We start from the raw sequence: 15,969 nt of genomic DNA, 5'->3' as shown, positions 1-15,969 counted from the left end.
TGTATTGCTGACAAAGTCAAACATAGCAAACTTAATGGGGACACATTCCGTTGACTTTCTGTACAAGTGTGGACATGCACCCACTGACTTTATAAAACTGGGTGCTAGAAAATCAACCTTAACAAATTCAGCCTAATCTTCTAGTGCAGACATATCCTTAGGCAGCCAACATTTTGACATCTAACAAAAATGTGCCTCAGACTGCCTCAAGTGTCTGATGAGCATAGTTAACCAAGGAGCTAATGGCTACAGTAGAGACATTCAAATGAAAAAATATAATACAAGCTACATTTTTAAAGGGTAGCAGACTGTACTAGTAAAAATGTAAAAAACATACAAGATATTGAATGTGGAGCTAAAGCAATATGAATAGGTCCAATACTTATTCTATAATCAAAATACAACTAAGATGCAGTAGTAAACAAATATTTTATACAGGTACTTTTGTTTTTGCCAAATCAAATGAATATTTATGAGCATAGTTAGAGCAGGTTTTACATTTGTATCAAATACAAATTATTGAGGTCTAGGGGGGAAAGTTTCCTAAAGAATATACTCTTTACTAAACTCTGTCAAGAAAAAGACATGAGAGTGATTTAAAAAGCCATATCCAAGAAGAGTTACAAACAGAAAATAAGGACATGCAGTAGAAATATCAAATGCTATAAATGACATATTAATGGAATGTATTATATCATCCCCCAAGTGACATTAATCTACTACAAGACTGTAGTACACTATGATGCACACTGGTAATAAAAAGATCATTGGTTAGATATAAAAGGTACAGAAGAGAACATTGACAGCAGTGGTAGAACCAACTAGTAAAAAAGTATAATAGAATAGTTTTGAATTTGATTTTAATGCGTTTATCATATTCTAGGTATCCCTACACACTTCACAAAGCACTGAGTTTTCTACGAATAGGGCTGTGATTATGAGGTCAAATATAGTACCTATTATGCATTCAGTGGTAAATAATCACTGTCCTGGCCAACATTTCTTCTTCTACTAAAATAGACTTTGATATGCAAATTTGTTTGTTATCTTTTCTTTCAAAAATGCCAAGGTGACCTTAACTTCCTACTGATATTTACCAAAATGTAAAGAATAGATGTCTTTTTAACAGCTCATTTGAAAAGCATGAATTGTGGATGGCATGAAACCAATAGGAGAAAAGCTGTATTGACAGGACAAAAAAAATCAGAGGTCATGGACTAAAGTTAAAAAATAGCTTTAAAGCAGTTTAACAGAAATGTTCTATATAAATGTGAAAAACCATATGAAAGCAATATTAAAGGTACATATTAAAATCACAAACAAACAATCAGAAAATACTAACATTTAGGCTATGTCTGCACGATAATTGCTATTTTGGGATAGAGCAACATCGTGACTTTTCCCCACGCTCGAAATAGCACTGTTGTTTCAAGTGCAGTAGTTCTGGTACTTGAATTTTCAAAATAGCCACTTACTCTGAACTCCAGTGCCATTTGGATGGAATCAAGTTCAAAGTAAGGAATTTCAAAATAATTGCATATATTATTTTGAAGCAACCTCGCCATGTAGACATAGCCTTAGACTCCAGGAACAATGTTTATTGAGCTTCATTGTGCATCCTGTATATTTTAAAGTAAATAGTAATATATTTATTATAACCTACAGGCTTAACCAGAAAAAGGCAGAAATAGATAATGTAATATATCTGCAACAGAACCAATTAATGTTGCTGTAGAGAATGCTATTTTATGTACTATTTTTAATTTTAATTTTCAACTAACTCAAAAATTTTACTGTACTTTTTTGCTGTTCAGTATCTTTTGCTATTTAAAATTAACAGCAAAAAAAGACATGATTAGTTTTACCATAAAATCTTGTCATTAACACGTGAAATTCACAAAGAAATTTACTCAGATTAATGGGAGAGGAAAGCGTTAATTTCCGCACCGGCAGGTAGCTGAATTTGTTTGTTTGTTTGTTTGTTTGTTTGGCTAGCTGGATACTGTTTATAATAGGTTTACATAGTGAACACACTTTTGTTAGAACAATGATATTTAATTTAAAAAATGGTAAGAGCTGAGTTTTTGGATACTGCTACTGAATGTAACAAATATCCAGATACCCTCAATGACAGGGTCACAAGATTGCACTTTGTTTTGTTATCTGTCCCGTTGAAAGGGAAGGCAATATTTTTGAACTGTTTGGAAACATGTTTCAGAGTGATACAGGTTGAACCACTCTAATCCATAACTCTTTCGTTCAGCAACATCTGTAATCCAGACTGATTTTAGTTAGCCAGATGACCACTTATCATAGGTGTAGCCAAGTTTCTCACAGTCACATAAAGTTTGTTTATATCCGTGAGTCTTGACTCTCAGTGTTCTGTGCTGTTATTTAGCTGTATTTTACCTCTAAAATGTCATCTAAGAGCCCAGTAAGCCGTGGAAGTGTTAGTAATGTGCTAGACAATATTGACTCTCTGGCATCCAGCAAATTCTCTGATTTCTCACCTGTCAGGTCCTGAGGGTGCTGGATAAGAGATTCAACGTGTATTTACAATTTCCCTCATGTTTTATTTTACTCCCCACCAGACACTCCTCCTTTGCTCAGGAAAGCAGCTGTCCACTTGCCTGTCAAAATGGATGGGATAAATGTGCATTGTGATCTCCCAAGAGTGGTTATGGAGAGACTGAGGCCTCATTAGCTGTTCCTAAATCTTACCAAATTATAATGAGCATGCTCAGATTTGATTTTGAAGTCATCTGGAGTTGTGGGTGCTCTGCAGTTCTCAGGAGGTACTTATACCTCATAGAATTGTGCCCTGTGTCCATACCAACTTTTAAGTTTAAAATTCTAACTATTTTTGCTGTAAACCTGACTTTCACTTCAATGGAAGCAGAGTAAAGCCAACAATGAATAGCTTGAAAATAATCTCTTAAAAAGTGTAAGATATAAAAACACTAGCTAAATAGAAAATGTAAATAGACCTAATGATACCACATACCCTCCTTATGTTCCAGAATATTAGCATGTTACTATGTTTAGTCTGAAATCTATGGCTGGTTCTGGATATCGTAGCAACATCTATGCTTGTGCTCAGATTTTCACTTTTTAAAGTACCAAACTGGCAGTTTGTGTTCAATACTACCATATTTTCTGAAATAGTCACAGCCAGACTGAAAAACTGGGCAGTTTTTGCAAGCTAAGCCTTGGTCTTCTCACAACTGGAAATACAGAGTTGCACAAGAAATAAATCATAAAAGGCTCATGATGTTTCTGTTTTTTCAGAGAGACAGAGTTTTGTGGCCTACATTAATTATTTTGGGCAAATTCCAGGGAGACAAATTATAGTAATTGACTATTCTGAATCTAGCTCCAGGAGTAAAACTTGGATGATTTACATCATTTGTTCTTATGTCCGTTAATTTAAAAATAAAATTATCACTCATAGATTGCAGGATGAATATGGTCTACGGCAATATTAGAGAAATGGAAGGTTTGTGTAATGGAATTAATAGCATGATAAATATCCAGTCTTTCCTACATTACTTCACCTGTGTCTCGCCAACAGTGTCATGAATTGTGAATATCATAGACTACACAATTATTCTGGGTGTATGCTATTTTATTTAGGTCAAACCCAAAGGCCACTGAAGCCAATGCAAGTTTTTCTATTAGCTTCAGTAGGCTTTGGATCTGGCCCTTATATCCAGTCAGGATTCCCAAATGTTCTTCAAACTATGAGAAGATATGACAGGGTTAATATTCACAATACAAATGAGGGTTACAGTGAAAAAAGAGACAGTGGAAGAACCAAAACAGAATCCAGAACTCTGGTTCTGGCTCCCATTTCCCTGTTCTAATTTGTTACTCATGATACTGTCGCTTCAGTACTAACCATGTAGTCTCATGATTCTGCTACAGAATCTGCAGAAGTGGGTCTTTCCCATGAAAGCTCATAATCTAATAAATAAAATTGTTAGTCTTTAAGGTGTTACTGGACTGCTTGTTTTGTTTCACATAATCTTAGAAATTTTTCTGTAAATATGCAACATGGAAAAAGAGTTTAATGCAAATATTTTGCTAAGTCAATTTATTAGACTGTTTTCATCCATGTTAAGATGGTGAGGATACTTACTTTGTACATTAAGTTGGAGTTCTTTGACAATGAGTGCTTTACTCATGCTTGTGCGCCTTTGATTTGAGACTTCTGGTAGCACACTATCTTTGTGCCCATAGCTTGTGTATATACAGCAGTGTCAGACGAACTGTCCTCAGTTCTTTATTTATTGCAATGGCCACAATTCAAAGACACTGAAGCAGAGGGAACGTGAGGTAGGTAGAGGAGCATCCATAGGGATAAACATCTCAAAGAATTCCAATAACTGTATCAAGTAAGTAATCTCTTTTTCTTAAAGTATTGCCCTCACTGGTGCTCCTTTTCAGATGAGTTCCAAACAACACCCTCTAAAGAGATGGGTGCCTCAGACCTAGATTTAAGAATCACTGCAAACTGCGGAACTGTGGGAGACAAATACCCCAGAAGTATGAACTAGAACAGAATATTTAGAAAAGGTGTGAACCAAAGCCCATGTGGCAGATTTTCATATTTCTTCAATGGAAACATTTTTGATAGGGCTGCAGAGATGGACTGTGATCTAATGGTGTCACCTTGTTGACAGGTATTTTAGTACCCTGATTGGGATTAGAGCAGAGGTGGTCAAGATAGAGCCCAGGGGCTGAATTCACCCCATCAAATCTTTTAAATCAGCCCACATCTGGCCTCTATGACTGGGGGCGGAATCTGCAGTATAATTTCTTAGCTCCCATTGGTCAATTTCTGGCCAAAAGGTGCTGATAGGTTTTGCTGGGGGCTCAGGTTAGCACACAAAACTGGCCCATGGGAGATGAAAGATTTTGTTGGGGGTTTGGCATCCAAGAAAGCCCTCTCCCACTCAGCATGGAGAGCCACATGAAACAGCTAGTGGGCTGGGGCTGCTGGTAGGCAGGGAACCTGCCTGTGAGTGCTACTGGCCAGAAGCTGCATAGGTAAATGCCTCCTGGCCAGAGCCTGATTCTGGCATGGCAGCCCAACTCCCTCCCAAACCCTACACCCACTCCTACACCTCTCCCTAGACCAGAATCCTGTCCTGGCCTCATACCTCCCCCCACAACTTGCACTTCAATCTTCTGCCTCAGGTCACAACCCTAACCTTCTGCACCCTCCTCCCCACTGCCCCAGGTCACAACTCCCTCTCTGACTTTGCATCCACTCCTACATCCCAACCACAGGTTAGAATCCTCTCCTGCAACCATACCACCTCCCAGACCCTGTAGCCTCAAAGGCCCACCTCAGGCCACAAACCCCCTCCTCCATCCAAACTCCTTCTCAGACCCCACACCCATTCCACAGAAGTGTCCTTGACCACTTAGCAAAATCTTGGAGTGGACTTCCATGAAAAATTATTGCCCAGTCCTGGATTAGAATCGCATACACACCCTTTTTGGTAACACTCATTCTGTACCTGGTTCAGGCAATATCAAGAAAGGCAGTGTTTGCTACTATCTCCCTCTAAACAGACCTATCCTTGTAATCACCAGTCTCGGGAGTCTTCCTCTACTTGACACCCTTCCTGTGGTAGAGGTTTTCCCTTTCAGGCAGAACAAGCTTTCCAAGGCCGTTTCTACACATGCCACTTTCTCCGAAAATGGCATGATAATAAACAGCCTGAAATATGCTAATTAGGCATGGATGTAAATTCCCCACACCTCAGTAGCATAAGGTCACATGATTTGGAGTCTGGAAGACATTCTTCTGGACTCCAAAACAACGTTTAGAAGCGACTCCCTCAGGGGGTCTTCCGGAAGGGAGTCCTCCTTCCGGAGGCCCCTTCTTCCCAAAAAGACCCCCCAGGGGCCGCACTTCTACACGCTGTTTTAGAGTCTGGAAGATCGTCTTCCAGACTCCAAATCATGTGACCTTATGCTAATCGGGCATGGGGAATTTGCATCCATGCCTCATTAGCATATTTCAGAACATTTATTGGCATGTGTAGAAACGGTCCAAGTGTGGAGGGCTATCTCTAAAAGCAGAATCATAAAGAAGTGCACAATGCAAGTTGCTCCATCTGAAGCCGAAGATGTTGAGAGCAGTTCATTTTCACTGCCCTATATACACTCAATATGGTTAGCATACAGGTGTAGACAAAATGAGCACTGCTACCAAAATTCTCTGACCAAAGTCACATGGGCTACATGAACACCTGGAATGAAATATATAGGGACAATCCTCAAAGAAGTCTGTGATGTGCTACATTCTTTAAGTTTACCCAGAGAAACATGGTAATAAATATTGGCCACACGGCACTTACTTGTGTCCATTTAAAGCTGCATGGTGTAAAGCAGTATATCCTGAACTGTCCGTGCAGTTTATATTTGGGCCTCGCCAGATGCTGAAAATAAAACATAATTGTAAAGTTATTGTTTGTAATAGCAAACAAAAAAGTTGCAAAAATGGTGAAATTACAACATGAATGTAAAGATTCCTGCAATATAAATGGCTAATATATCAGGCACAAATTATTTAGAAATATCTTGTATGTGGAAAGGGATTTTCTGTACTGAAGTTCATTTATATATAAAAATAATTTTGTGTATGTTCATCTTATATCAAGCTAGAATTTCATGTAGAGCAACTTTGAAAGACTAATGACTATTCTGTTCATTTCAGTCAGATCTCTTCTTCCAGTCATAAGGCTCTACTACCTGGAATTCTCTAGTGAACATATTGAAATACTCTGTGATTTCCTTTTCACTAGTTTTTCACAAGTATAACTTAGTTAACTTCTAGTTACTCCTAATTTAAACTGGTGTAAATTCAGCTGTTACCAATAACATCCTTTAAAGAGATACTAACAATTTAAAAATCACATTCTGCCTGTTACATGCACTTCCATGAAAAGTAACTCTTAAGATTTTACAAGTGAAAGAGCAGTAAAAACTATTTAATCTATTTATTCAGTTTGCTAACTTTGTGCATTGGACAATCATTTGGGCATAGTCCACTTCATTATCTATCCTTTATTATCAGTTTTCCTGTTGATTGCCCCTGTTGTTCACAAAATAATAGGGAAAAAATCTTCTTAAAGAAGGAAAATATGATTGCAAATCTATAAAAGTCAGTGCAGTACCTGAATGTATTTTCAGTTCACTTTTAATTGATTACATCTGATGCTATGTCCTTTTAAATTATGGAAGCATTTTAGTGCTATATTACTTTACGCAGTATAGACTTTTACAAAAATAATGTTTTAACTTTCAATATATGGAAATATGAGACTTGAGCAACATTCATTGTTCATGTCAAGCACGCACATAATTTTCAGCTTTCAGAGATGACCCCTATTTTTTCTTTACTTAGGGAATCACATGGGCTGGGTCTACATGGAGCCACTCTCCCAGCAGCTCCATGCTAATGAGCAGCCTCGCAATTGCAAATGGCTGGTCATTAGCATATTCTCACAGCTCATTAGCATAGTCTCACAAGATCTCACTCGCAGCAGAGGGGGGTACTGGCAGTAAAGAGGCCGTGTGGACGTGCCTCTGCTGGGAAAATCCCCCTCTGTTGCCAGCCCATTATGCCAAGGGGCTCGCAACAGAAAGGGTTTTAACTAGCAGAGGCACATACACATGACCTCTTTACTACCGGCACCCCCCTGCCGAGAGCAAGATCTCACACGGCTATGCTCATGAGATGCAGGAATATGCTAATGAGCAGCCATTTTTAATTGCAAGACTGATCATTAGCATGGAGCTGCCAGGAGAGCAGCTCCGTGTAGACCCAGACATGATGTATTTGCAAAGAAAATGGTCTAAAGTGATTTAGTTAAAATTCATTCTGCATTCATTGTTGTTTGTTATGGTCTAAGTCAACAAACTTGGCTGGAGAAATGGCTGATTGGTCTAAAAGGCTTTTTATTAAATACTCTTATATCAGATCTGTATTTGTTGTCTAGATATTACATATATCCATATTTCAGACCTGAGTGATTAGTTAGTTCAGAATTATAAATAATTGTATTTTCCAGGAGGAATACTATTGCCCGGCCACTCTCTCGACATAACAGACAACCAGAGGCTCAGCAAACAGGGCTACCCAGTGAACCTGACACTCTTACTGTTGACAAAGGGGTCCCCGGAGCATCCACATGGCTTTTTTGCCCATAGTTTTTGCCCACAGAAACTGTTGACAAAGGCTTTATTCCTCGTTGTGAAGAGGCAGAACACGGTTGGTGGAAGTGCTGAGTTTTGTCAACAGACAGTCGACAAAACGCATTTTGTGTGTAGACAGTCCACAAATTTTGTCAACAAAACTCCAGTTTTGTTGAAAACGCTCTCTAGCATAGATGTAGCCTAAATGTCTTCTTGGAAATTATTATGAAGCAAATATTTCTTAGTGTCTTTCAAGAATTATAAAGCTGTTTTTCAGTTGCCTATGTTCTAACATCGTACATACAAAACACTCTATCTATACTTTTTTTATCCAGAGTCTCACTGGGTCCAACAATAGGATCTCCAGCCACTTTGAAAATGTTAGTTAATATGTCATGTGAGCAACTTGCAGCTATGAGAGTCACATTTATCTCTGGACCCTTCAATTAAAACAGTTAATTTCAGCTTTCTGAAGAAGGAAGAATTGAAAGGCATTTTGGCATATCAAAAAATTGACAAAAGAAACATTATTAGATGCTAATTCCTTTCTTCCACTACTGACATATCCACTAAGTTGGCACTGATGACTATATTTAGGCTTAGCCTCCAGACACATTAGTCAAGAGAACAATTTTTTTCCCATTCAGTAGAAAAAAGGAGTATTTCTAATTCAATGCTATGTAGAAAAGACCAGACCAAAATTTCTTTTTATGTTAACCTGAGTCCTTATTTTTAAGGTGTGAATTCAATAAATATTTGTTCAAGAGATATTAACTTTTCCTCTTTTTTTCTTTTATTACTTTCCCTAAAAGTTATCTTTCATTGCTTATTACTTTGCTTTAGAGAAGCAGGTTCTCTTAAAGGAATTATCTTGGATTCATGCCTCTTAGCTTTCTTATTTCCAATCAGATGGACTAGTTGTGAAAGGCATAAAATATCCGGGAGAAACTGCTTGTACTGCCTCATGGGTGGGAGACTCTTCAGGGACAAGATATTAATAATCCCCAGGGTCTTTGTCACGACTAACATTCTAATAATATGTTAGACTCCTCTACTTCTATAGCAATTCGCTGCTAACGCAACCTGTGCATACCTTGAATGAAGAGAGAAACGTCCTCTGAAAAAGGGGAGGTTATGACTGAATGACTAGAATTGTAGCACAGTAGCACTAATGTTTGGGAATCTTCCCTTGCGCTGATAGGCAAGCTTCATTGGCTTTATAATTATGTCATATCTGTTCCATTTTTCTCCCTTTATTCTGATCTACTGCTACAGGATTAAACCCATTTGCATTGTCCACTGGCATGATGGTGGTATGGGACATTAGACCTCTGTTCTGTGTTGGTTTTTGGGAAAACTCTCAATTCACCCAATAAGACAGAAGTCTACGCTAAAGTTCTGTGGCATGCGCGTGCACATGCACACACACACACACACGAAGGAAGGAAGGAAGGGGAAAATTTTAGCCGTACTTTTCTTGCAGATGCCAGATATTTGTATCATCTGTTGATACAGACATACTTGTGGAATGGGCTAGATGGATTTGCTTTGATGCCAGTTAAAGCCATGGAAAGGAATAGTCAAACGGCAAGCTGGATTAGGCTGCATTGACACAGTCACAGACCCAAACATTATGGAAATGGTGAGAATATAGAAGACCCACTATCTCAGGTAGGCTAGTGTGATGGGCTAGTTTACTTTTGCTACGTCCCTGTACAAAGCCTACAGAAGATGTGATGACATGGCAGCTTGGGCTGAGTCACAGTGTTAGAGGGACCCAGAAAGAATGTAGTCTACTGGTGCAAATGGGATGTCACTATTGGTCAGACCACAGTACAGTGTTGCTAAAGGAAGTCTAAGTGAAGTGTGGGGACATAACAGGCTGGCTTAGGCTGCACTGAACCACACAAACACTGAGGGAGCTAGAATTAGTGCAGATTCAGCACAAAAGATTGTCACGTTCCCCTAAAAGTAAAGTCAAAAGGCTCCCGTTACAGAAAAAAACTAATTCCTTTGAAACTTCCTGCAAACTGTGCATGGAAATTCTCACATTCTAAAGCTCTCTACTGTGTCCAGTAAGTAGCTAGCATAAAGCTGCTTTCAGGATTAAAGTAAAATGATGCAGGAGGGCAGCGCTGCAGCAGTCCAGCAGAGGAAGTCCTATTTCATAAGAGAAAGGGGAGGGGAGAAAAACTTCCTTCCTTGTGAAATTAGCAAGACTTACGTATGACTAGTGACAACCAGTGGATACCCTTATAAGAGAAGCATTTAATAGCTGTTATGGAAGAAAACCTTTCTCTACAAAGAGAATTAAGAACAAAATCAAGTTATCATTCAGCCTCCAGGAAAGAACATTCCCTGACAGAAAAATGAGTCTTTAAGCATGTTTATATTTAAAACTACTTAAACTTGCTATTCTGAATTTCTTCTGTGCATTTAGCAAACACGAAATATTCACAGGGCTTTATAAACATCAGTACATCCCAGAAAATCTTGTTCTTAGTTAATTTAAGGATGAGTTTTAGGAAATATATTGAGCCTAACCTAATACTTTCAAAAATATAATTAAACTGTAGTTTTGTTTTATGAAGAAAATTTCCTTTTTTTAAAGACTTTACTTTCTTCAAGGAAGTAAAGCTTAACTGATGCTGAATAAATACGTGTAATTGAGTCCACCTATGAATTTCTACTATTAACTATTTTCTGAAGAGAAGCACAAAGGAATTTACTTGTGTCTCTTGTGCTGCTTCAATTATATTCGCAGAAACATGAAGACTTTAATGACATGTACAGTCAGTATAGACAAAGCTGATCACTATAAAATATTAACCAGAAAATCTTTTAAGGCTAAATAAATTAAATCAAAATAAATAACAATAAAACCCAACAACCTAGCATTTCTAGAATTTTACAATTGCAAGAAAAGCATGTGAAATAGGAAATATCAAAAGTTAAAGCTGATTTAACAATATTGACTGAGCCATATCACTACTCCTACACATATTAATGCACCTGAATGTTATCACTGCAAAGTAGGTATTGCTACGCATGCAAGAAAATTAGTAATTAAGCCACCTAACGCGGCATATCCTACACTGCTCACACACAGGCCTGCACCTTACCATTACCACAACCTTCCATATCGTACTGTACAGACCACACTTAACAATTTGAATCTGTCCCTCTCAGTAAAAATCCCTTCACTGTGTTAACCTCTCTCAACTCTACTAGTTGTGGGTGCTTAGGGTAGTTGTTTGGTTTGCTGAGTGTTAGTCGTTTGGCGAATACAATGACTATGTCTACACTGGAGCAATCTGTTGACAGAAGTTACTGTCAGAGGAGATCTTCTGGCAAAACTTTTGTCGACAGATTGCAGTCAGACAGCAAAGCAGATCACTCTGTCTAGTGCCGCTCTGTCAACAGAGAGCGGACAGACTGCCCAGCCACTCTCTTGACAGAACGGACCTTGGAACCCCGTCAGACAGGGTTGCATAGACAGCAAGCCTTTCCAGGAGCCCCAGTAAAGTGTGCCCTTAAAGCCCCCACAACACACACATTCCCTGCCCATGATGTCTTGCAGGGCTCACACACTGCTGAGAGACTTTGTGCTTTCCAGTTAGCCATGGTGCTGCAGCAACCCCTGGAGGGCTTGCTCGGGCCCTACACACAGGTGCGGCAGCTTCTGCTGCACCTCATCCTGGCCGCTCTCCAATTCCTCTGGGAAGACGAGCCCAGTACTGGCTTTGAGGAACACACCATGGATGCCACATGGGCCCACCTGTGCTCACCCTCTCAAGTGCTCAGGTGGGTGTGGAGGTACAGCAGCAGTTTTGACTGGTGGGACCAGCTCACAATGGAGCAGTGGGATGACCAGCAGAGGCTCCAGAAATTCTGAATGCAGAAGGACACCTTCCTGGAGCTCTGTGTCTGGCTCGCCCCTGCCCTCTGGAGACAGGACACCTAGATGCTGCTCACCATCTCCCTGGAAAAGTGGGTTGCCATCGCCCTATGGAAGTTCACCACCCCAACAGTTACCACTCTGTCAGGAACCAGTTCGATGTGTGGAAGTCCACCTTTGGTGCCATCCTCATGCAGGTATGGCATTCTCAGGCTGCAGGCCCTGGACAGGGAAGTGTGTGGGGGGGTGTTGCCCAAGGGGGACCCTCGGGGAGCAGGGTCAGGGTGAAAGGGGTGGGGGGAAGCCCCATCCCCAGGGGACCATGCTGTCCTACCCATGCACAGCTCTGTTGCTGGGGGGGCGGTCAGCCTCATGGGGGGGGGCTCCCAGAGAGCTAGGGAAGGGAGAAGGAAGATGTGGGGGGAGTCCTCCAGGGCCCAAGGGCTCTCTCCTCCAGTCCCTGATGTGAGTGTTCGGTTCCCTCCCTTTGCAGATAATGACAGCCATCAACAGCATCCTGGTATAGAGGGCCACCTGTCAGGCAGACGTGGATGTGGTCATGACTGAATTCGCCACCCTGGTGTTTCCCGACTGCTTCAGGGCTATCGATAGGACCCACAGCCCCATCTGTGCCCCAGACCACAGTATGGCCAAGTTCATTCACAGAAAAGGGAATCACTTCATTGTGCTGCAGACCCTGGTCAATCACAGGCAACAGTTCATCTATGTATACATCAGGTGATCAGGCTGGACACACAACACATGAGTGTTCCACAAATCCAGTCTGTGCTGCAGGACGGAGGTGGCCACCTACGTCCCCCACAGGGTGCTGGCAGTTGGGGATGTGAACATGCCACTCTGCACTGTGGGGGATGCTACCTACCAACCTCATGCACTGGCTCATGAAGCCCTACACTGGGCAGCTGGACCCCAGCCAGGAACTGTTTAATGACCAGTTCAAGCAGGCATGGCTGCAGGCTGAGCGTGGCTTCAGCCACCTGAAGGCACACTTTAGGTGCCTCCTCACATGCCTGGATGTGGGGGAGCAGAACGTCCCCCAAGTTGAGGCAGTGTGCTGTGCCCTCCCCAACATTGCGGAGGGGAAGAAGGAGGCCATCCTCCAGGGGTGGGGGACGGACATCGGCCATGGCTATGAACAGCCGAGTGCAGCTCCAATCCGTCAGGCCCATCAGGAAGGGCTGTGGATCAGTGAGGCCCTGAGGGACAGCTTCACCCATGGCCCCCAGTAACCCTCCCTGGGGCACCCCCAATGGGGGCCTTGAACCTGCAGTCCTACCCCCTCCCAACCATGACCCTTCCCTTCGACCCCTCGCCCCTCTCCAATAACGAGGGATGCAGGAGCGGAGGGTGTGAACCACAAACTGCTTTACTTGAACATAGAGAATTTGTGTAAAATAAATGTAGTGGGAAAAACCCAACTACGTACAATGTGCCAGAACAGGTACCTATATACAGTGAGGGGGAGGCTTGGGAAAAGGGGGTGGGGAGCATCAGTCCAAGGAGGGTGTAGGGGGTCATGATCCCACAAGGGAGGAGGCAGTGGAGCAGTGTCAGCCTTGGGATCCTCTCCTGATCTGGGTTTGGGGTCCCCGTTGGGGCTGGGTTCAGGCCCTTAACACAGGGAGGTATGGATACAGTGGGGCTGCCGTGGAGTCAGGCTCCACTGGGGGAGCAAAGGGGGCCTGGGGAGCAAGTGGGGCGGGCATGGCAGGGGGCATCTGGGGAGTGGCCATGGACATCACCCACCACACCAGGTCTACCACACCGTGGGGGATGGCTAGCAGGGGTACAGGGCAGGTGGGGCAGGGGCTGGGGAGAAACGGGAGCAACAGCTGCAAATGGCTGGGCCAACTCCTTCTGACAGATGTTGGTGACAGCATCTAAATGGGACATCAGTTGGTCCCATGCCTGGATACACCACTCTTGGTCTTCCTGCAGCTGCCACTCCAGGAGGCCTATGAGCCTCCAGAGGGCAGCAGTGTGGGCAATCTGGAGGTTGTCATTCCCCCGGTGATGGCCCTTCTGGTTGTGAACCACGCCTTTGCTATGGTGGAGTGCCGGCTTTTGCTGGTGCTGATCCGGGCTGCCTCGTTCTGGGGCCGGGGTGGGGCTGGCTGGCCCAGGCAGGGAGGTGGGGCTGGCCTGGCCCTCAGTGCAGCTGTAAGGAAGACAAGGGGCAGGGATGGTGAGTCATTCATGCCACACAGCCCCAAAGGCCCTTCCCCACCCTGTGAGTAGCAGCCACCATCCCCCAGGCCAAGGCATGGGGACGTCCCAGGAGCACAGGCATGTGTGTCCTGCATGGTGGGCACTGGTGCTCAGGAACCCCACGGTGCCCTGGGGACTGCACTGACCACTAATCCCCCTGACCCTCTCCACCTGAGGGGCTAGCAGCCTCGGGGGTGTCCAGCCACAGAGTGGTTCCTGTGTGAGTGCTGGGTGAGCTGGAGCAGCCTGTCCCTCCCCGGACCCCCACACATACATGCAGCTCACAGCACTGTCCATGGCAGCAGGTGCTGACTCTTGTCTGTGGGCATGCCCGCATGCCAGCACCCACAGTCCTCACTGGTGTGTCTTGGGTCAGGCCATCATCCATGTGGCTGGCCTGCTTTCCAGCCATGGCAGGGGCTAGCAGGGCCCTCTTCCCCAGGGCCTGTCCAGCCTCCCATGAGGCTGGCACCAGGCTGGTGCCCATGCCCACGGTCTGCCTCCTGGGTCCAGGTGGGACATGCTGTTTTGCACATGGTTGTGCATGCTGGGACCACAGCGCAAGGTATTGCCCAAGCCAGTCTGGTAAGCCTTACACCTGCCCCCACCCCCGCCGTATGCCCTGGGGTGTGTGATGAATGGGCTACTTACTGGAGGCTCCCTCGAACAGGTCTAAGCATACCCTGGAAGTGGCCTGGCTGGAGGGGCCTGAGTCCAGGGTGATCACCAGGGTACTCTCGCTAGCTTTGGACCCCTTGTCTGCCTCCAGATCTTGTTGGGCCCCAGGGTGCTCCCCCTCCTCCTCCTCTGGCTCTAGGAGCAGCAGGGAAGGAGGGCCTCCTAGGTGGTATCCAGGGGTGCAGTTGGAGGGGAGGTTTCTTCACCCCTCAGGAGGCGGTGCAGCTCGTCTTAGTAGGGGTTGGTGGTGGGTCCTGCCTCTGACCTCTGGCCAGGTCCTGGGCCAGGACACATGCCTGCTGGAGATCTTTAACTTTGGCTCTCACCTGCTCCATGGTGTGGGCTGGGTGGCCTATGCTGTAAGGACAGTGGCCCCTGGATGTAGGCAAGGGCATTGTACCTCTTGGCAGAAGAGTCCAACAAGATTTCCTACTTGGCCCAGAGGCTGAGGAGGTCCTTGACCTCAGGCCCAGTTCATGATGGGGCCTGGCATTTTGTGCCTGGAGGGAGGTGGGGGGGACTCATGGGACCCCTCCAGAAGCTTCCTAGAGGAACCCATGGGGCCACCATGTGGCTGGCTCACTGGTGGGCTCGCCATAGCTCAGAAGAGCAGGAAGGAGTGGCTGTGGAGTGAGGTGCAGAGCAGCATGCTGCTGGGCCATTTATGTGCTGTTAACTTCCTGCCACAGAGTTTCTGGGGCTCCCAGCAGCTTTAAGACTGCCCAGAGAAAAGGAACATAGAGCTGTGATTGCTGTAGACAGGGAGTCTCCAGGAGGAAGCTGGCTGGTGCCATGTAGGACTTTTCTGTCAATACAGGGCCACCTGGAGCATCCACACTTGCTTTCTGTTGAGAAAGACATTCTGCCTCCTGGGGGAAGAGAAGAACACTGTTAACAGAAGTGCCACATTCTGTCTATTTACTGTCAACAGAATGCTTTGTAATAAGGACACT

At 43.9% G+C, this 15,969-nt stretch overlaps 1 protein-coding gene across 8 annotated transcripts in view; it reads right to left on the bottom strand.

Annotated features, from left to right (window-relative positions):
• The window catches only part of ANKS1B (ankyrin repeat and sterile alpha motif domain containing 1B), a 908,578-nt gene that overhangs the window by 755,926 nt on the left and 136,683 nt on the right, over window positions 1-15,969 (bottom strand). For all 8 annotated transcript variants that reach the window (XM_075011319.1, XM_075011325.1, XM_075011335.1 and 5 more), the window contains exon 2: window positions 6,372-6,452. In XM_075011319.1, the coding sequence (XP_074867420.1) occupies window positions 6,372-6,452 (81 nt within the window). The remainder of the gene's footprint in view (window positions 1-6,371; window positions 6,453-15,969) is intronic.

The sequence above is a fragment of the Carettochelys insculpta genome, chromosome 1, assembly GCF_033958435.1.
Source record: "Carettochelys insculpta isolate YL-2023 chromosome 1, ASM3395843v1, whole genome shotgun sequence".
NCBI classification, from domain to species: Eukaryota; Metazoa; Chordata; order Testudines; family Carettochelyidae; genus Carettochelys; species Carettochelys insculpta.
This window is presented reverse-complemented; position numbering and strand designations above follow the sequence as displayed.